General features: G+C 39.7%; 1 protein-coding gene across 2 annotated transcripts in view; it reads left to right on the top strand.

Moving 5' to 3' along the window:
• galnt10 (UDP-N-acetyl-alpha-D-galactosamine:polypeptide N-acetylgalactosaminyltransferase 10 (GalNAc-T10)) overlaps window positions 1–20398 on the top strand; it is a 44005-nt gene that overhangs the window by 19737 nt on the left and 3870 nt on the right. For both annotated transcript variants that reach the window (XM_079834212.1, XM_079834213.1), the window contains exons 3-11: window positions 56–194; window positions 3051–3217; window positions 5754–5939; window positions 7824–8007; window positions 8116–8233; window positions 11953–12060; window positions 14020–14241; window positions 14480–14596; window positions 14668–14817. In XM_079834212.1, the coding sequence (XP_079690338.1) occupies window positions 56–194; window positions 3051–3217; window positions 5754–5939; window positions 7824–8007; window positions 8116–8233; window positions 11953–12060; window positions 14020–14241; window positions 14480–14596; window positions 14668–14817 (1391 nt within the window). The remainder of the gene's footprint in view (window positions 1–55; window positions 195–3050; window positions 3218–5753; window positions 5940–7823; window positions 8008–8115; window positions 8234–11952; window positions 12061–14019; window positions 14242–14479; window positions 14597–14667; window positions 14818–20398) is intronic.

Genomic DNA, 20398 nt, shown 5'->3' with positions numbered 1-20398 from the left:
AGTGGATTCCCCGGTGACTGTGGGTAGTAACTGTGTTCATTATGGGATGTGGCAGGTGTGGGCGAGCAGGGCCGGCCGTATCCGCTGAGCGACTCGGACCGCATGGACCAGGCCTACAGGGAGAACGGATTCAACATATTCGTCAGTAACAAGATCGCCCTCAACAGATCCCTGCCGGACATCAGACACCCAAAGTCAGAGCGCTTCTCCTCCTTACTCCATCACACACACACACACACACACACACACACACACACACACACACACACACACACACACACACACACACACACACACACACACACACACACACACACACACCTCTGCTGTGATTCTCAAGCACATTACAGTTCACTGTGTAGAGCACAGGACACTATTTTCTGTGATTATTATTTATCAAATCCCTACATCACCTCATCATGTACAGTCATGGACATTTCAAAATTGTGATGTATATTCAGGCACAGAAAATCTGGGAAATTTCTGTTGTCTGTGCACATTTACTCAGCTCTAAAACATTAGTAGAAATTAATCTTTCCTTGTGCGATAAATAGAGTTTCTGTAATAATCCAGTTATTTAACCCCTTAACTGTCACCCCCCCTTTTTGAGAATAGTCATGAAAATGCACTATCCAAACTTAAAGGGCTTTAATTCAGGAATGGAATATAGACGTAAGTTTGGTCTTGTTTTAAAGAAGACACTCAGCAGATTATGGCTGATGTAAAAGCATTAAAGTATGAAAATATTAAAGCATGAAAAAGTCATGGAAGGTTAAATTTACTGTAAATGAAAAATACTTTAATAAATATATTTTTTAAAGCCATATGTCTAACCAAGTTGTGTTCCAAATTTGAAGTTGATTTCACAAAAATTAAAGTCCCCATGAGATTTTTTTTTAGGCGCTGTACCAAAAAACAGCCACCGGGTGTCATCCACATTGTTTATTTGATGCAGTTTCCTGTAAATTTCTGTCCAAATGTCACTTCCATCACAAAACAGTCCCCAAATATGGACCCTTGAGACTCAGAGCTTTCCGACGATATGTGTTTAGTCAAGATTAGAAAAGATTTTGATTATAAAGTAGTTAAAATACATTCCGTAATACGAAACATGACGCCGCCCACTAAGGGGAGGAGCCCGCTAGAAGAATTTAGAGTACCGTTTCCATGGTAACACAATGTCTAATTTCAAAACGGTTTTCACAGGAGGAATTTTGAGTTCGTAAGCTTTCAAATGATACCTAATTTATGATTATTAAAATATATTATGCAAAAAAAAGGCGATTAAAAAAAAGAGCGCCAGCGGGATGGTGACAGTTAAGAGGTTAATATTTAAACATGCCAAACTAGTATATTTCCCTTTCCCTGTATTGCCGTGGCACCTCCTCACAGCGGTACATTTGGGAATACTAACCAATAGTTTTAATTCATCCACCAAATTAGCATTTCCTCCTCACATCGTACAATCCAGGAGTGAAAGAAACCAAACAAGAGAAGGCAAAACCCACAGAAAACGACACGCATCACAGCTTAACATGCTAATAAAACACAGGGCGCATTGAATGCTGGGTCGTTTTTATCTCCAGATAAGATCGTGTGTGTGTGTGTGTGTGTGTGTGTGTGTGTGTGGTTTCACATGACAGTCAGAATGCTAAATATATTTATACACAAACTAGTTTTACCAGACCGTTGGGTGTAGGGTTGGCATTAGGAGCATTTTTGTAAAGGTTTTAAACCAGCCCTGTTGATAGCCTACTGTATATTTGATCAAATAAATGAGCAGACTTACAAAAACATTACAAATATGATACACTTTTGGACAATAGACAAAGACAAAATCATAACTGAAAGATTAATTGACACATGTTATTCCCTGGACGATCAAAAGCTTCTTGAGACAATATCATACAGTCACAGAAGGGTTTTGCTCAACACTGGGTAGTTTAACTATCACAACACACACACACACACACACACACATACACACTCATTGATCATCCAGGTCACGACACACATCGTCAGGACTCAAGGGCAGGGGTTTTCAAACTTTATGATGCCAAGCACCCCCGAATATGATGAACCTTTATGAGGGACCCCCTTCCTAAAATCCATCTATTTTTATGTACGAAAAAACATTTAAACTGTTCGATAAATAGTAAGGGTGACATTATAAATACAACATATCAGTTTTATACATCCAACATTAATAGCCAATTTAAGTTGGGAAACAATCCCAACTTAAATTGGCTATTAATGTTGGATGTATAAAACTGAAGATAAACATTTCAATAAAAATTAGGGCTGTCAAAAGATTAATCGCGATTAATCGCATCCAAAATAAAAGTTTGTGTTTACATAATATATGTGTGTGTACTCTGTTAATTATTATTTATATATAAATACACACACATTCATGTATATATTTAAGAAATATTTGCATGTATATACATTTATATAATCTATAATATATATAAATATAAATGTTTTGTATATAAAAATAAAAATAAAAATTTCTTAAATATATACATGAATGTGTGTATCTATATATAAATAATAATTAACAGAGTACACACACATATATTATGTAAACACAAACTTTTATTTTAGATGCGATTAATCGCGATTAATCTTTTGACAGCCCTAATAAAAATGTATTTGTATAAGCAACTTTCACAATAAATGTATGTAAGCAGCTTACGATCTGTGTTAAGAAAACTGCTCTACAATTCCAGTGAGCGAGATAAAGGGCACTATAGTGAGGAAAACAAACTAAAGATACAAAGCAAACATGTACAATTCTGTAATGTATATGGCAAGAAAGGAGAGAAACATTTAGAAATGAAACCGTTAGAATATTAGGTCGACTTTATCCATTTTTGCATAGTCTTTTTATTCTGTGAAATTTTCTGGGACCCCAGTTTGAAAACCCCTGCTCAAGGGTATGTGGATTTGTTTACTGGTTCATTCGTCCAAATTCAACCATGTGGAGCTAAATTTGATGCGTGCTTTTGAATAAGTGTATTTGTGTGTGTGTGTGTGTGTGTGTGCAGCTGTAAGACGAAGCTGTATGCCGAAGATCTCCCTGACACCAGCATCATCATCCCCTTCCACAACGAGGGCTGGTCTTCTCTCCTCCGCACGGTTCACAGCGTCCTCAACCGCTCGCCGCCGCAGCTCATCGCAGAGATCGTCCTCGTAGACGACTTCAGTGACAAAGGTAAGGATGCACCATATTCGATTTTGCCGATATGTCGATATTTTTCAACTCATTTTGGCCGATATCAATACTGCATTTGTGAGAAAATTAAGCTGAGAGAATGTAATTGACAGGTATTTGTATGGACTAGATTTGGTATTTGTTCAAAGGTTACATGCAATTTGTAGGATCGTTTGTATTTATTTGTGGAATATTATGACATTTAGTGCTGGGCGGTATATCGGTTCATACCGAATACCGGTATTTATTTATTTTATGATATGAATTTTGATGATACCGCTATACCGGTATATGTCGCTTAAACAACGTTCGGAACGTGGCGCAGCGCGTCATTGTTTGAGAGGGGACGCTTTTCACTGATGCACTGTATTAAGAGCAGTCAGAGCACAGTTGAGATCGCATTACAGCACAGCCTATGGCTGAATCCTATACTCTCACTCACTATTCCCTACGTTATCACTTTATTTGAAGGAGTGAATGAAAACGTGCGTGAGTACACTCGTTATTGCGGTGCGATGGGACAGAATGAGTGCACTCAATAACGTCCACTAGGGTTTCGGACACCACTAAAAAGTGCTGTCCCCTCCAAATAATGCTATATTTGAGGTTATGGGGGGCGATGTCGGATTCAGCCCTTGATTATAGTGGAGAATTCAAACTACACGCGGCGCGCGAGAGAGAGCGGTTTCTGCGCGGAGCGCCGCTATGGGTTTAACAACGCTCACCACGTGGATCATATAGCACTGATATAGACCAGAGCGAGCGCATTTACATTTTTTATGGACATATTTCATAAACTCTAGTGCTCTAGACATGAACTAGAAGCGTGTATGCACGCATATTTCATCACGTCTTATTAAAATGAAATGTATGCACTGATTACACTGATATAACCGTATGTCTGATCACGAACGCGCTGACACTATGGATTATTCTGCTACACAAAAGACAATGATGTAAATTAATAAATAAACTGACAATTCAAAGAAGAATGGGCAAAAAAGTAAGTGCTTTATTCTTTCTGTGTTAAACTGATGTGTGTCATTCGTTCAGAGAGTGCTCTAATGTATTGCAAATATCCGCATTTCTCCTCGTTTTGGCAGTTTGTTGTTATATAGGGTTAGATTTTTAAAATGCTTAAGGTGCCCTCAACTCAACTTTTAATATTCAGGTGTCTGTAAGTATGTCTCTGAGTGTGTTGCAGGTCTGTGTGTTATTGGTTGCTGTCTCTCCACAGCATCATTTTGTGAGGCTTTGTTAACCTGTATTAACTCTAGTGTGGAGTTTTTCTACAATATTCACTCGTCATGACAGTAAAACAGGGCATTCTAGTGAATCTCCTGCAGTATTTCCTCTCTCAATCAGTAGAAAATGTGATTAACACCCGGTCATGCATGGGGGAAAAAATACCGTCATATACCGTGAAACCGATATAATTTAGAAAAATACCGTGATATACATTTTTGGTCATACCGCCCAGCACTAATGTCATTTACTCACTCATTTATTATTTGCAAAACACAGTACATATATTTGTTACTCCTCTGCGTTTTCGCTCAAACTGACCTTTGTTTTTGCAAATCGCTTTCTGTTTGTTTGCGAGTCGAGTTTTCCTTTGCAAAGCAGATCGTGTTTGTTTGCAAAATGCTGGATTTGTTTGTTTAACTATGGCACAAAATTCACTCCATACGTTTGGGCTTGTTTTGTTGTGAAAACCTGGCAATCCTGCGTTGATTCACAAATTCAAGGCAGCATTTAAAAACTGTCAATATAAATCACCATACATGCAATGCATTTGCTGGTTTTCACTTCTAGAATCAGCACATGATCTTATCGCTATAGCAGTCCTTACACACGTGAGTTATTGCTCATATCAACACGTCATCATGTCGGTATAATTTTTTCATATCTGCCGATTTTTATATTTTAAGAGTTTATCGGCCGATGTTGTGCCGATAATATTTTGCATCCCTAGACGAAGGAACGCGCGGTGACAGAGAAACACTATAAATGATGAATCCCGTCACGCCCTCCACATCTCCTGGAGCTCAGCCGGCCAGTTTAGTTGCATGGCCGGCTTTAAGCTGGTGTTTTAGAGCCAGATGATCCTGGTTTGTCCTGCACCGCGTCACATGTTTGCATAAGCTCTGGATTGCTGTAATCCCCTCCCTATAGCTCAGATTTGAGGTTTTGCTTGTTTTAATCAGACATGAATATGTTTCATTTCATCAAGTGTTTTGGCTTGATGCATTCTGGTTCCTGTCACTCAAGCCCAGACTCTGAAGCCCGTAGCCAATTTAGCCTGTTAAATACCAAATAAACATCTTGTTCATGTATACTTTCATTCTTTTATTGTGTAAAAAAAAAAAAAATCAGTATCGGAATCGGCCATGTAAAATCATGATCGGTGCATCACTAAATGAAAGCACTGAGCTACATTGATTTCCTGTGGCGTGTGTTCTGAAATAGCTGAAATGCGTGTGTAAGAGGGAGACTGTAGTGTAGTTGGGTCTCATCGGTCCTCTGTTCCCCATAGAGCACCTGAAGGCCCCTCTGGAGGAGTACATGGTGCGGCTGCCCAAGGTGCGGATCCTGCGGACCAAGAAGCGTGAGGGTCTGATCCGGACGAGACTGCTGGGCGCCGCCGCCGCCACGGGTGATGTCATCACGTTTCTGGACTCCCACTGCGAGGCCAACGTCAACTGGCTTCCTCCGCTACTGGGTAAGCCCAACGCCTGCTGACCACTGAACGCTGGTTAGATCGCAGGGGGTCATCGCTTGTCTTTAGGGTTGGGAACCGAAACCCGGTGCCAATATAACCGGTATGTACTGGACCGAATCAGAACGCAGATTTCGGTTCCTCATTTCGGTGCCAAAATTCAAACGTGCTTTCGCGTGCTTTGGCTGAGCCAGAGACAGACGCTCAGCGCTGGTCACATCACAACTCATGACAACTATTCAGTGTTTTCAACCACAACTCATGACAACTATTCAGTGTTTTCAACCACATCTCATGACAACTATTCAGTGTTTTCAACCACATCTCATGACAACTATTCAGTGTTTTCAACCACAACTCATGACAACTATTCAGTGTTTTCAACCACATCTCATGACAGCTATTCAGTGTTTTCAACCACATCTCATGACAACTATTCAGTGTTTTCAACCACAACTCATGACAACTATTCAGTGTTTTCAACCACATCTCATGACAACTATTCAGTGTTTTCAACCACATCTCATGACAACTATTCAGTGTTTTCAACCACATCTCATGACAACTATTCAGTGTTTTCAACCACATCTCATGACAACTATTCAGTGTTTTCAACCACATCTCATGACAACTATTCAGTGTTTTCAACCACATCTCATGACAACTATTCAGTGTTTTCAACCACAACTCATGACAACTATTCAGTGTTTTCAACCACATCTCATGACAGCTATTCAGTGTTTTCAACCACATCTCATGACAAATATTCAGTGTTTTCAACCACATCTCATGACAACTATTCAGTGTTTTCAACCACATCTCATGACAACTATTCAGTGTTTTCAACCACATCTCATGACAACTATTCAGTGTTTTCAACCACATCTCATGACAACTATTCAGTGTTTTCAACCACATCATGTTTATTTCAGGTTTCAGACATTTAAATGCTCATAAGTAGGCTACTAGCAAAAAACACACACTGGTGTCTATGAAAGCGGCAATGAAAATCCTTTCAGACGGTTATAATTTGACTAACGTTACGTGTTTTATTCACATCAGATACATGCACATTATACAATAACTATATAGTTTACTCTATTCTTCTTCCAGTTCACTGGTCACTTACTTTCATGTGTTTCGTGAGACGAGAATGAACTTAAGTGTTATAAATCCGACAGATCCGATTCTGAGGCGCAAACTAACATGGTGCCGCCCATTGCGCTTTATAGATCAACTAACACACATTCACTCACACATTTGAACATCAGATAGTTCGTGACACAGTTAAGAAGTTTGTGAATATTTTGAATAAAAAGAAAAAACGAAATAAACCCGATACAGCTGAGCTGTCAGCGCTATTGCGGCTGCTGTGTGTCATGTGAGAAACATGACTCGTCGCCATGGAAACATTAAGGCGATGCATTCTAAAATATTTAGCCAGAGAAATTCATATTTCAAAATAAAGCTGAAGTTTGAAGCTGGTTTGTAGAAGAGCAAGAATACAGACTCTGCTGTTATTACTGTAGCTGTTATTTAGAGTTATATTAGGCTTGTTGTAGTTGGGTTAGGTGGCTTAGGTTTTACTGTGAATTTGTAAATAAGTCAATAATAATTTGTAAATAAGTAAATTGTGTTTTGTATTTATTTATATTCATACATTTAAGTATACATTAAACTTTTAATAAATGGTTCAATTTAAATAAAAAATAAATAAATAAAAAAAGCTATTTAATGTCATCCACCTCGTTTTGTGGCCTTTTAAAAAAAAAAAGTATCTGTTCAGGAACCGTTTAGGCACCGGAACCGTTTTAAAAGTATCGGTTTGGCACCGGAATCGAAAAAAACCCAAACGATACCCAACCCTACTTGTCTTTCCTCCTTCAGATCGCATCGCTCAGAACCGCAAAACAATCGTGTGCCCGATGATCGACGTGATCGACCACGATAACTTCGGCTACGAGACGCAGGCGGGCGATGCGATGCGAGGGGCGTTCGACTGGGAGATGTACTACAAACGCATCCCTATTCCCCCTCAGCTGGAGAGCTCTGACCCCAGCAACCCTTTCGAGTGAGTCCCTAAAAGTCTTAAAGTCTAGTGGGGTCAGCAAAAGGGGGACCAACATAATATTAGGAAGGTGGTCATAATGTTATGCCTGATTGGTGTCTTCTCTGTCAGGTCTCCTGTGATGGCAGGCGGTCTGTTCGCAGTGGACAGGAAGTGGTTCTGGGAGCTGGGAGGATATGACACGGGTCTGGAGATCTGGGGAGGAGAGCAGTATGAGATTTCATTCAAGGTAATGTGAAGTTTCTTCAGACAGTTAAAGGCCTCTGATTGGCCAGTGTTTTCAATAGGCTTCCCATCATGAGGGATGTGCACATGTAAATCATTAGGAATAACACTGCAATATTGCATGAGGATTTGACCTTTGACTTTAAGACTGTGTGCTCCAGCTTTACTGAGACTATCTAAGGGTCGAGCGCTTTGATTCGTCCACCTCAGCTTCCCCTTATCAACATTATACACTAGAGCCCGACCGATAAAGGATTTTTAAGGCCGATACCGATACAAATATTTGGTCACTTAAAAATCCGATATTCCGATATATCAGCCGATATATATAAAAAATAAAAAAATAAAATAACAGAAACGCGTAAAAAAACACAAACAGATTTCCCTTATACATCAGTTATTTGTAGTTATTCATGATCCCTCAGCCTCTCTAAAATAATATGATAATGCAGTTTAAAAATAATTTGTTTGTTTTATTGTTACAACAGAACAGAGGAACATAAAATATATTAAAGTTCTGATAAATAAAATGTATAAAAATACAAACTTAAGATATGAAACTTAAAGTCGTTTGGACGAAAACACAATAGGCTAACAAAAACAAAAAATCAAAGTTACCAGTATTAATAGATGTGGTAAGCTTTATAAATATAACTTTTAGCAAGACTGGAAAAAAAAATATTCAGTTAAGTTCTAGAAGTTCTGATAAATAACAACAACAGCAAAACATAAACTATATACAGTATAAATATGAGCCACCTTATAATTACAATGTCAACTTGCTTATCCCTTTACATGCACTTTTAATTCTATCCATCAAGCTACCACAAACCATTTTCAATCATCATTTTCTGCCTGCCTTCTAAAATCTACTAACGTTACTGATGATGACTCGTGTAATCCATTATTTGACTCGTTAATGCGGCGTCTGAACGAAGTCACGCACTTTCGTTCACTCTTCACGAGCCTAACTTACGATTTACAATGCAGAGACTGGAACTACAAATATACTAGTTATAAATACAGTAATCATTACTTTATTTAGGCAGAACAAGTTTGTTGTGATTTCCAAGGCGCATTAATGTTAGCGGTCTCCCACTGATAGCCATGGCATTAGCTAGCTTTGTGGTTAGCGTCTATGATAAGTTATAATTTAGAAATATGTATACTTTTTCAAAATAACGGGCAGGGGAGAGATGATACGTCTCATGATGTCAAACTGTCAGACTATTAAAGAAATACATTTTATTCAGTCACATTCCGAGGTAAAATAAGTCAGTCAACTGTAACCTAGCGTAATTACCAGCTCTCTTGGCTTACATGTAACAGCAAAACTGGACTTGGCAGTTACAAATTGTGTCATGTTATTTGAGTTAAGAGAACTGATGGGGATGTTCTTTTAACTGTTATTCAATTCAAGCAATGTATGTCTCGCTGCCAACTTACATGCATTTCGCGGATGATCTGTGTTGTGAATGCAGCGCTCAGAGCGCTGAAGCTCAGCATGACTCTGCTGGATCAGCTGGTGGTGTTGCCAGCCGGCACGTTGTAGAGCGCCCTCTGGTGGACAAACTATGAAACGCCAACACTCAATGTGTTTGAGAGGTGTTTCGTCCGGTTTTTTTATTTTTAAAAAAATATTCATTTATCGGCCATCATAAATGCCGATACCGATAGTTTGGAAAAAGCCTAATATCGGCCGATAATATCGGCCCGCCGATATATCGGTCGGGCTCTATTATACACATTAACTCAACACATTTCCTTTAGTGGTGTCACTACATTCTCAATAAACTCAGATATAGCGACACCTGGTGGCTTGAAGAAAACCCACAGTATTTCCCCAGCTGTCCACAATCAACATCATTGGCATATTGAGAAGGTTGATCAGCTGTTAACATCAGAATCGTGTGGAATATTGCAGTGTTTATTCTGATTTATCGCTGCACATCATGATAGTGTTAATAATCATTAATCAGACTTCTCTGATGACGAGGGCGGGGCCATCTGTCACTCACATGAGATCCACCAATAGCAAACCACCACCATCCAATCAATCCCCCACAGACACACTCAAGCCCCGCCTACATTTGTTCTTGTTTGAGAAGCGATTCACTCGATATACGGCACAATAGAGGAGAAAAGACTAGCACAACTTCCCTTTAATGATTGTGGAAATAATGAGGCTTGTCGAGACGATTCAATCTAATCATAATTATTTGAGAGAACCACAATAATTGTTATAAATTGTTATATATGTTATATTATATTAAATTAAGTTATATTATACATACTATATATTATATTATATTATATTATATTATATTATATTATATTATATTATATATTATATTATATTATATTATATTATATTATATTATATTATATTATATTAATTATATTATATTATAATGTTGTTATATATTATATATTATATTATGTTATATATATTATATTATATTAATTATATATTATATTATATATTATGTTATGTTACATTATAATATAATATATAATATAACTTAAGTTTATAAAAATAAAGTTATATTATATATTATATTATATCATATTATATTAAATGAAGTTAAGTTATATTATATTAATTATATTATATTAAATCAAGTTATATTATTTATTATATTATATTATATTAAATTAAGTTATATATTATATTAATTATATTAATTATATTATATTAATTATATTATATTGTATTATATTATATTATATTATATTATATTATATTATATTATATTATATTATATTATATTATATTATATTATATTATATTATATTATATTATATTAATTATATTATATTAAATTAAGGTGTATTATATATTATGTTAAATTAAGTTATTATATTATTATATTATATTATGCTATGATATATTATATTATATTTTATATAAAATTAAGTTATATTATATTAAATTTTTAATTATATTAATTATATTATATTAATTACATATTATATTAAATTAATTTAATATAATATAATTTAAGTTATATTATTTATTATATTATATTAAATTAAGTTATATTATATATTATTACATATTATATTAATATAAGTTATATTATTATAAGTTATATTGTATTAAATATTATATTATATTAAGTTATATTATATATTATATTATATATTATATCATATTATATTAAATTAAGTTAAATTAAGTTATATATTATATTAATTATATTATATTAAATTAAGTTATATTATATTATATTAAATTAAGGTGTATTATATATTATGTTAAATTAAGTTATATTATATTGTTATATTATGTTATGTTATATTACTATATTATGCTATGATATTTTATATAAAATTAAGTTATATTATATTAAATGTTTAATTATATGAATTATATTATATTAATTATATATTATATTAAATTAATTTAATATAATATAATTTAAGTTATATTATTTATTATATCATATTAAATTAAGTTATATTATATATTATATTAAATTAAGTTATAGTATTATATTATATTACATATTCTATATTATATTAATATAAGTTATATTATTATATTAAGTTATATTATATTAAATATTATATTATATTAAGTTATATTATATATTGTATTCAATTAAGATATATTATATTAAATTATATGAAGTATATTATATTCAATTATAGTAAGTTATATTGTTCAATGATATTATGTTATATTGTTTTATTGTATTATTGTTGTATTATTTCGTGTAGGTGTGGATGTGTGGCGGGCGTATGGAGGACATCCCCTGCTCACGGGTGGGCCACATATACAGGAAGTACGTGCCTTATAAAGTGCCAGGAGGAGTGAGTCTGGCCAAGGTGAGCCACGTCATCACTGGCTGATCACATCACAATCAGTGTTAAATCACTGCTAAATCAGTGTGAATGCGCATCACATGACCTGCGCTGCTAAATCAGTGTGAATGCGCACGGGATAATGTCCAGCTACAGGCAAAACCAGTGGAACGGGGATTTTGAGGTCATTGCGACTCATTTTGCCAGCACAGATCACATATAATGTTCTGATGTCACATGAAAATGCCCAGTCCGAACTTAACCCTCTGGGGTTCTTCGGGTCAAAATGATCCCCATAGGAAATGAATGGGAAATTGGCAAAAATATGAAAATACAGAGTTTTTTTTGTGCATACAATCTACAAATCAGCCAGAATGCAGAAAAAAAGACTCAACAGTGAAGATCTCTAAAACATCAAGAGTGCAAAACAACTAAATAAAAACACACACACACACACACACACTTATACACACAAAAACACAATTAGCTTTTGGAATGGCACGTGTTCATTTGTGTGTGCGTGTGTTTTTGTGTATATAAGTGTGTGTGTGTGTGTGTGTGTGTTTTTCTGTCTGTTTTGCACTCTTGATGTTTTAGAGATCTTCACTATTTCGTCCTTTTTTTTCTGCATTCTGGCTGATTTGTAGATTGTACGCACAAAAAAACTCTGTATTTTCATATTTTTGCCAATTTCCCATTCATTTCCTATGGGGGTCATTTATGACCAGAAGGTCCTGAGTGTGACTATTTTTTTTATGACCACTTAGACTTTTCAAATCCTGACCCCTGGCAGTACGTTTTGGGAGTTCATATTAGTCCATCCTGAAGTCCGTTTTGCAGAGATGGACTAAAATGAACTCCCAAAACGTACTGCCAGATTCTGGAAGATGAATTCTTCAAACAGTGGTACTAGAGGATGTGGTGCTGGTCCTTCAAGAGTCACTCTCAACCTATCTGTCCATAAAGCCTATAAAAAACCATCTTCATGTATTTTACAACACTTCAGCTTGTGATTCTTATCTAGTGGGGGTCATTTTTTAGGATTCTTTACCTAACTGAAGTCTCTGAGATCCTGACACCTTCACTTCTGGAGACTCCAGGTAGGTTCAGCTCTGGAAAATGGTGGCGCTGGAGACTAAAGGGTTCCTGATGGTTTCACCCTTAATTCTTCACCTTAATTCTTCATTCTTTTGCAGTTAACAGGTGTCTTTTCTTCACCACATGTTTTTGTCAGATCCTGCTGACCCAACAGCATTTCACTGTCCAATGGTCTCGCCTTAACTGCAATGTCTAGTATTGCATTAGTATTGCATCCTTCTCATGGGCATTTAATACTTTTTGACTTTTCAGTCTGAGTTAAATCTCTTTTTTGGCTCAATTTATCTGTAAAAGAAAACATGCCTAATAATTCTGCACACCTGAATATAAGGTGATTTTCATTTCCAGCCTTCATGAACAATTATATATCACTTATACATTATTAAATACTAAATCAATAGTAGTTATTAGGATTACTGTGGTTTGGAATTGGTCAAATGTGCCTGGAAAAAAAATATGATCAGAAAATCAACGTGCCTAATAATTCTGCACTCTCTGTACACACACACACACACACACACACACACACACACACACACACACACACACACACACTTTGTATTATATTCAATGGGAAAAAATGGGTCATGATTATTGCATAAATATTCATTTTAAATCATAAAATGATCTCAAAACACCAAAAAAGAAAAGAAAGAATATTATTGAACAAAAATATATTTAATTGATTTTACTCAAATCTTTTTTTATCTTAATCCCACCCCCGGAGGTCCTGAGTGTGACCCATAAATGAAGAACCCCAGAGGCTTAATCACAAAAACTGAGGTTCCTGTGAGATTTTGATAAGGCAATGAAAGAGTGCCAAGTGGCTATAACTCTGTGATGATGATGATGATGATGATGATGATGATGATGAATCTCTCACAGAACCTGAAGCGTGTGGCCGAGGTGTGGATGGATGAGTATGCGGAGTTCATCTACCAGAGGAGGCCGGAGTATCGCCATCTCTCAGCCGGAGATGTGGCGGCACAGAAGGAGCTGAGGAACCGGCTGAACTGCAGGAGCTTCAGGTGGTTCATGACGGAGGTGGCATGGGATCTGCCCAAACACTACCCGCCGGTGGAGCCGCCCGCCGCCGCCTGGGGAGAGGTACAACCACGCTCGTGTGTGTGTGTGTGTGTGTGTGTGTGTGTGTGTGTGTGTGTGTGTGTGTGTGTGTGTGTGATGGGTAGGTTTAGGGGCAGTGTAAGGGGATAGAATATACGGTATGTACGGTATAAAAACCTTTTACGCCTATGGAAAGTCCCCATAAAACATGAAAACCCAACAAGTGTGTGTGTGTGTGTGTGTGTGTGTGTGTGTGTGTGTGTGTGTGTGTGTCTTCCAGCTGCGTAGCGTCGGCACCGGCCTCTGCATGGAGAGCAAGCACTTTTCCTCGGGCTCCCCGATCCGCCTGGAGAAATGCCTGAAGGAGCGGGGCGAGCCCAGCTGGAGCCACGGCCAGGTGAGGGTCAGAGATGAGCTGAGCTGCTGAGGGTCTGATCTGTGGATAACACGAGTCTGGGTGTTTCGCAGGTCTTCACGTTCGGCTGGAGAGAAGATATCCGGGTTGGAGACCCGCTGCACACTAAGAAGGTCTGCTTCGACGCGGTGTCGCACAACAGCCCCGTCACGCTCTACGACTGCCATGGGATGAAGGGCAACCAGCTCTGGGCCTACAGGAAGGTAGTTCCTCTTCCAGATCTGGATGTTTGAGCATGAAAAAGCTCCAGTTCTTCTCTCTCAGTGTTTCTGAACTCCATTGTAGTTTCTTCAGGAACACACGTCACTATTCCTCATTATAATAATTAATGGGCAGCATAACGATGTGGGGTCTGGTTGAGTTAGTTAGTCGTGTGTTGAAACCATAGACAGTAAAAAAATATGGACGACGCGACTTCATTGACTTCCGCTGACCATAGTTGAAGCTTTCGTATGCCTGCTCACGGCGCTGACATCTCTGGGCCGAGTCTGCGCAGTAGAGAACAGGAAGTAGAGGCGCGATTATCAAAAGCCCGCCCACACTCTTGCAGATGCAGAATAATTCATTGTGTTGGTGTGAAATAAACAGTTATGGAAATGTAGAAATTAAAGCTAAAGCTCCAATCTCCTCCCAAAAATCCCGAAAAAATGTTCAATGTTGGTGTGTGTGGAGCTGAACATGTGATCTGGTTTATATGAATCATATATTAATATCTGGTTCAGACAATATGATTATCACTGTGAGAACATTAAATGACATGAAACACAACCTCTCTTTTTGTTAAAAATCAACTCCACACACACCAGATCTCATGTTCAGCTCCACACACACCAGATCACATGTTCAACTCCACACACACCAGATCACATGTTCAACTCCACACACACACACCAGATCACATGTCCAGCTCCACACACACCAGATCACATGTTCAACTACACACACACCAGATCACATGTTCAACTACACACACACACACCAGATCACATGTTCAGCTCCACACACACCAGATCACATGTTCAACTCCACACACACACACCAGATCACATGTTCAGCTCCACACACACCAGATCACATGTTCAACTCCACACACACCAGATCACATGTTCAACTCCACACACACCAGATCACATGTTCAGCTCCACACACACCAGATCACATGTTCAGCTCCACACACACCAGATCACATGTTCAACTCCACACACACCAGATCACATGTTCAACTCCACACACACCAGATCACATGTTCAGCTCCACACACACCAGATCACATGTTCAGCTCCACACACACCAGATCACATGTTCAACTCCACACACACCAGATCACATGTTCAACTCCACACACACCAGATCACATGTTCAACTCCACACACACCAGATCACATGTTCAGCTCCACACACACCAGATCACATGTTCAGCTCCACACACACCAGATCACATGATCAGCTCCACACACGCCAGATCACATGATCAACTCCACACACACCAGATCACATGTCCAGCTCCACACACACCAGATCACATGTTCAGCTCCACACACACCAGATCACATGTTCAGCTCCACACACACCAGATCACATGTTTAACTCCACACACACCAGATCACATGTTCAACTCCACACACACCAGATCACATGTTCAGCTCCACACACACCAGATCACATGTTCAACTCCACACACACCAGATCACATGTTCAGCTCCACACACACCAGATCACATGTTCAGCTCCACACACACCAGATCACATGTTCAGCTCCACACACACCAGATCACATGTTCAGCTCCACACACACCAGATCACATGTTCAACTCCACACACACCAGATCACATGTTCAGCTCCACACACACCAGATCACATGTTCAACTCCACACACACCAGATCACATGTTCAACTCCACACACACCAGATCACATGTTCAACTCCACACACACCAGATCACATGTTCAACTCCACACACACCAGATCACATGTTTAACTCCACACACGCCAGATCACATGATCAACTCCACACACGCCAGATCACATGTTCAGCTCCACACACGCCAGATCACATGTTCAACTCCACACACGCCAGATCACATGTTCAACTCCACACACGCCAGATCACATGTTCAACTCCACACACGCCAGATCACATGTTCAACTCCACACACACCAGATCACATGTTCAACTCCACACACACCAGATCACATGTTCAACTCCACACACACCAGATCACATGTCCAGCTCCACACACACCAGATCTCATGTTCAGCTCCACACACACCAGATCACATGTTCAACTCCACACACACCAGATCACATGTTCAACTCCACACACACACACCAGATCACATGTCCAGCTCCACACACACCAGATCACATGTTCAACTACACACACACCAGATCACATGTTCAACTACACACACACACACCAGATCACATGTCCAGCTCCACACACACCAGATCACATGTCCAGCTCCACACACACCAGATCACATGTTCAACTACACACACACCAGATCACATGTTCAGCTCCACACACACCAGATCACATGTTCAACTCCACACACACCAGATCACATGTTCAACTCCACACACACCAGATCACATGTTCAGCTCCACACACACCAGATCACATGTTCAGCTCCACACACACCAGATCACATGTTCAACTCCACACACACCAGATCACATGTTCAACTCCACACACACCAGATCACATGTTCAGCTCCACACACACCAGATCACATGTTCAGCTCCACACACACCAGATCACATGTTCAACTCCACACACACCAGATCACATGTTCAACTCCACACACACCAGATCACATGTTCAACTCCACACACACCAGATCACATGTTCAGCTCCACACACACCAGATCACATGTTCAGCTCCACACACACCAGATCACATGATCAGCTCCACACACGCCAGATCACATGATCAACTCCACACACACCAGATCACATGTCCAGCTCCACACACGCCAGATCACATGTTCAGCTCCACACACACCAGATCACATGTTCAGCTCCACACACACCAGATCACATGTTTAACTCCACACACACCAGATCACATGTTCAACTCCACACACACCAGATCACATGTTCAGCTCCACACACACCAGATCACATGTTCAGCTCCACACACACCAGATCACATGTTCAGCTCCACACACACCAGATCACATGTTCAACTCCACACACACCAGATCACATGTTCAACTCCACACACACCAGATCACATGTTCAGCTCCACACACACCAGATCACATGTTCAGCTCCACACACACCAGATCACATGTTCAACTCCACACACACCAGATCACATGTTCAACTCCACACACACCAGATCACATGATCAACTCCACACACACCAGATCACATGTTCAGCTCCACACACACCAGATCACATGATCAACTCCACACACACCAGATCACATGATCAACTACACACACACCAGATCACATGTTCAACTACACACACACACACACACCAGATCACATGTTCAGCTCCACACACACCAGATCACATGTTCAACTCCACACACACACACCAGATCACATGTTCAGCTCCACACACACCAGATCACATGTTCAACTCCACACACACCAGATCACATGTTCAGCTCCACACACACCAGATCACATGTTCAGCTCCACACACACCAGATCACATGTTCAACTCCACACACACCAGATCACATGTTCAACTCCACACACACCAGATCACATGTTCAGCTCCACACACACCAGATCACATGTTCAGCTCCACACACACCAGATCACATGTTCAACTCCACACACACCAGATCACATGTTCAACTCCACACACACCAGATCACATGTTCAACTCCACACACACCAGATCACATGTTCAGCTCCACACACACCAGATCACATGTTCAGCTCCACACACACCAGATCACATGATCAGCTCCACACACGCCAGATCACATGATCAACTCCACACACACCAGATCACATGTCCAGCTCCACACACGCCAGATCACATGTTCAGCTCCACACACGCCAGATCACATGTTCAGCTCCACACACACCAGATCACATGTTCAACTCCACACACACCAGATCACATGTTCAACTCCACACACACCAGATCACATGTTCAGCTCCACACACACCAGATCACATGTTCAGCTCCACACACACCAGATCACATGTTCAACTCCACACACACCAGATCACATGTTCAACTCCACACACACCAGATCACATGTTCAGCTCCACACACACCAGATCACATGTTCAGCTCCACACACACCAGATCACATGTTCAACTCCACACACACCAGATCACATGTTCAACTCCACACACACCAGATCACATGTTCAGCTCCACACACACCAGATCACATGTTCAGCTCCACACACACCAGATCACATGTTCAGCTCCACACACACCAGATCACATGTTCAGCTCCACACACACCAGATCACATGTTCAGCTCCACACACACCAGATCACATGTTCAGCTCCACACACACCAGATCACATGTTCAGCTCCACACACACCAGATCACATGTTCAGCTCCACACACACCAGATCACATGTTCAACTCCACACACACCAGATCACATGTTCAACTCCACACACACCAGATCACATGTTCAACTCCACACACGCCAGATCACATGTTCAACTCCACACACGCCAGATCACATGTTCAACTCCACACACGCCAGATCACATGTTCAACTCCACACACGCCAGATCACATGATCAACTCCACACACGCCAGATCACATGTTCAGCTCCACACACGCCAGATCACATGTTCAACTCCACACACGCCAGATCACATGTTCAACTCCACACACGCCAGATCACATGTTCAACTCCACACACGCCAGATCACATGTTCAACTCCACACACACCAGATCACATGTTCAACTCCACACACACCAGATCACATGTTCAACTCCACACACACCAGATCACATGTTCAACTCCACACACACCAGATCACATGATCAACTCCACACACACCAGATCACATGTTCAGCTCCACACACACCAGATCACATGATCAACTCCACACACACCAGATCACATGTTCAACTCCACACACACCAGATCACATGTTCAACTCCACACACACCAGATCACATGATCAACTCCACACACACCAGATCACATGTTCAACTCCACACACACCAGATCACATGTTCAACTCCACACACACCAGATCACATGTTCAGCTCCACACACACCAGATCACATGTTCAACTCCACACACACCAGATCACATGTTCAACTCCACACACACCAGATCACATGTTCAGCTCCACACACACCAGATCACATGTTCAACTCCACACACACCAGATCACATGTTCAACTCCACACACACACCAGATCACATGTTCAACTCCACACACACACCAGATCACATGTTCAGCTCCACACACACCAGATCACATGTTCAGCTCCACACACACCAGATCACATGTTCAGCTCCACACACACCAGATCACATGTTCAGCTCCACACACACCAGATCACATGTTCAACTCCACACACACACCAGATCACATGTTCAGCTCCACACACACCAGATCACATGTTCAGCTCCACACACACCAGATCACATGTTCAACTCCACACACACACCAGATCACATGTTCAGCTCCACACACACCAGATCACATGTTCAACTCCACACACACCAGATCACATGTTCAACTCCACACACACACCAGATCACATGTTCAACTCCACACACACACCAGATCACATGTTCAGCTCCACACACACCAGATCACA

Source organism: Gobio gobio (genome assembly GCF_949357685.1).
Source record: "Gobio gobio genome assembly, chromosome: 14".
Taxonomy (NCBI): domain Eukaryota; kingdom Metazoa; phylum Chordata; class Actinopteri; order Cypriniformes; family Gobionidae; genus Gobio; species Gobio gobio.
This window is presented reverse-complemented; position numbering and strand designations above follow the sequence as displayed.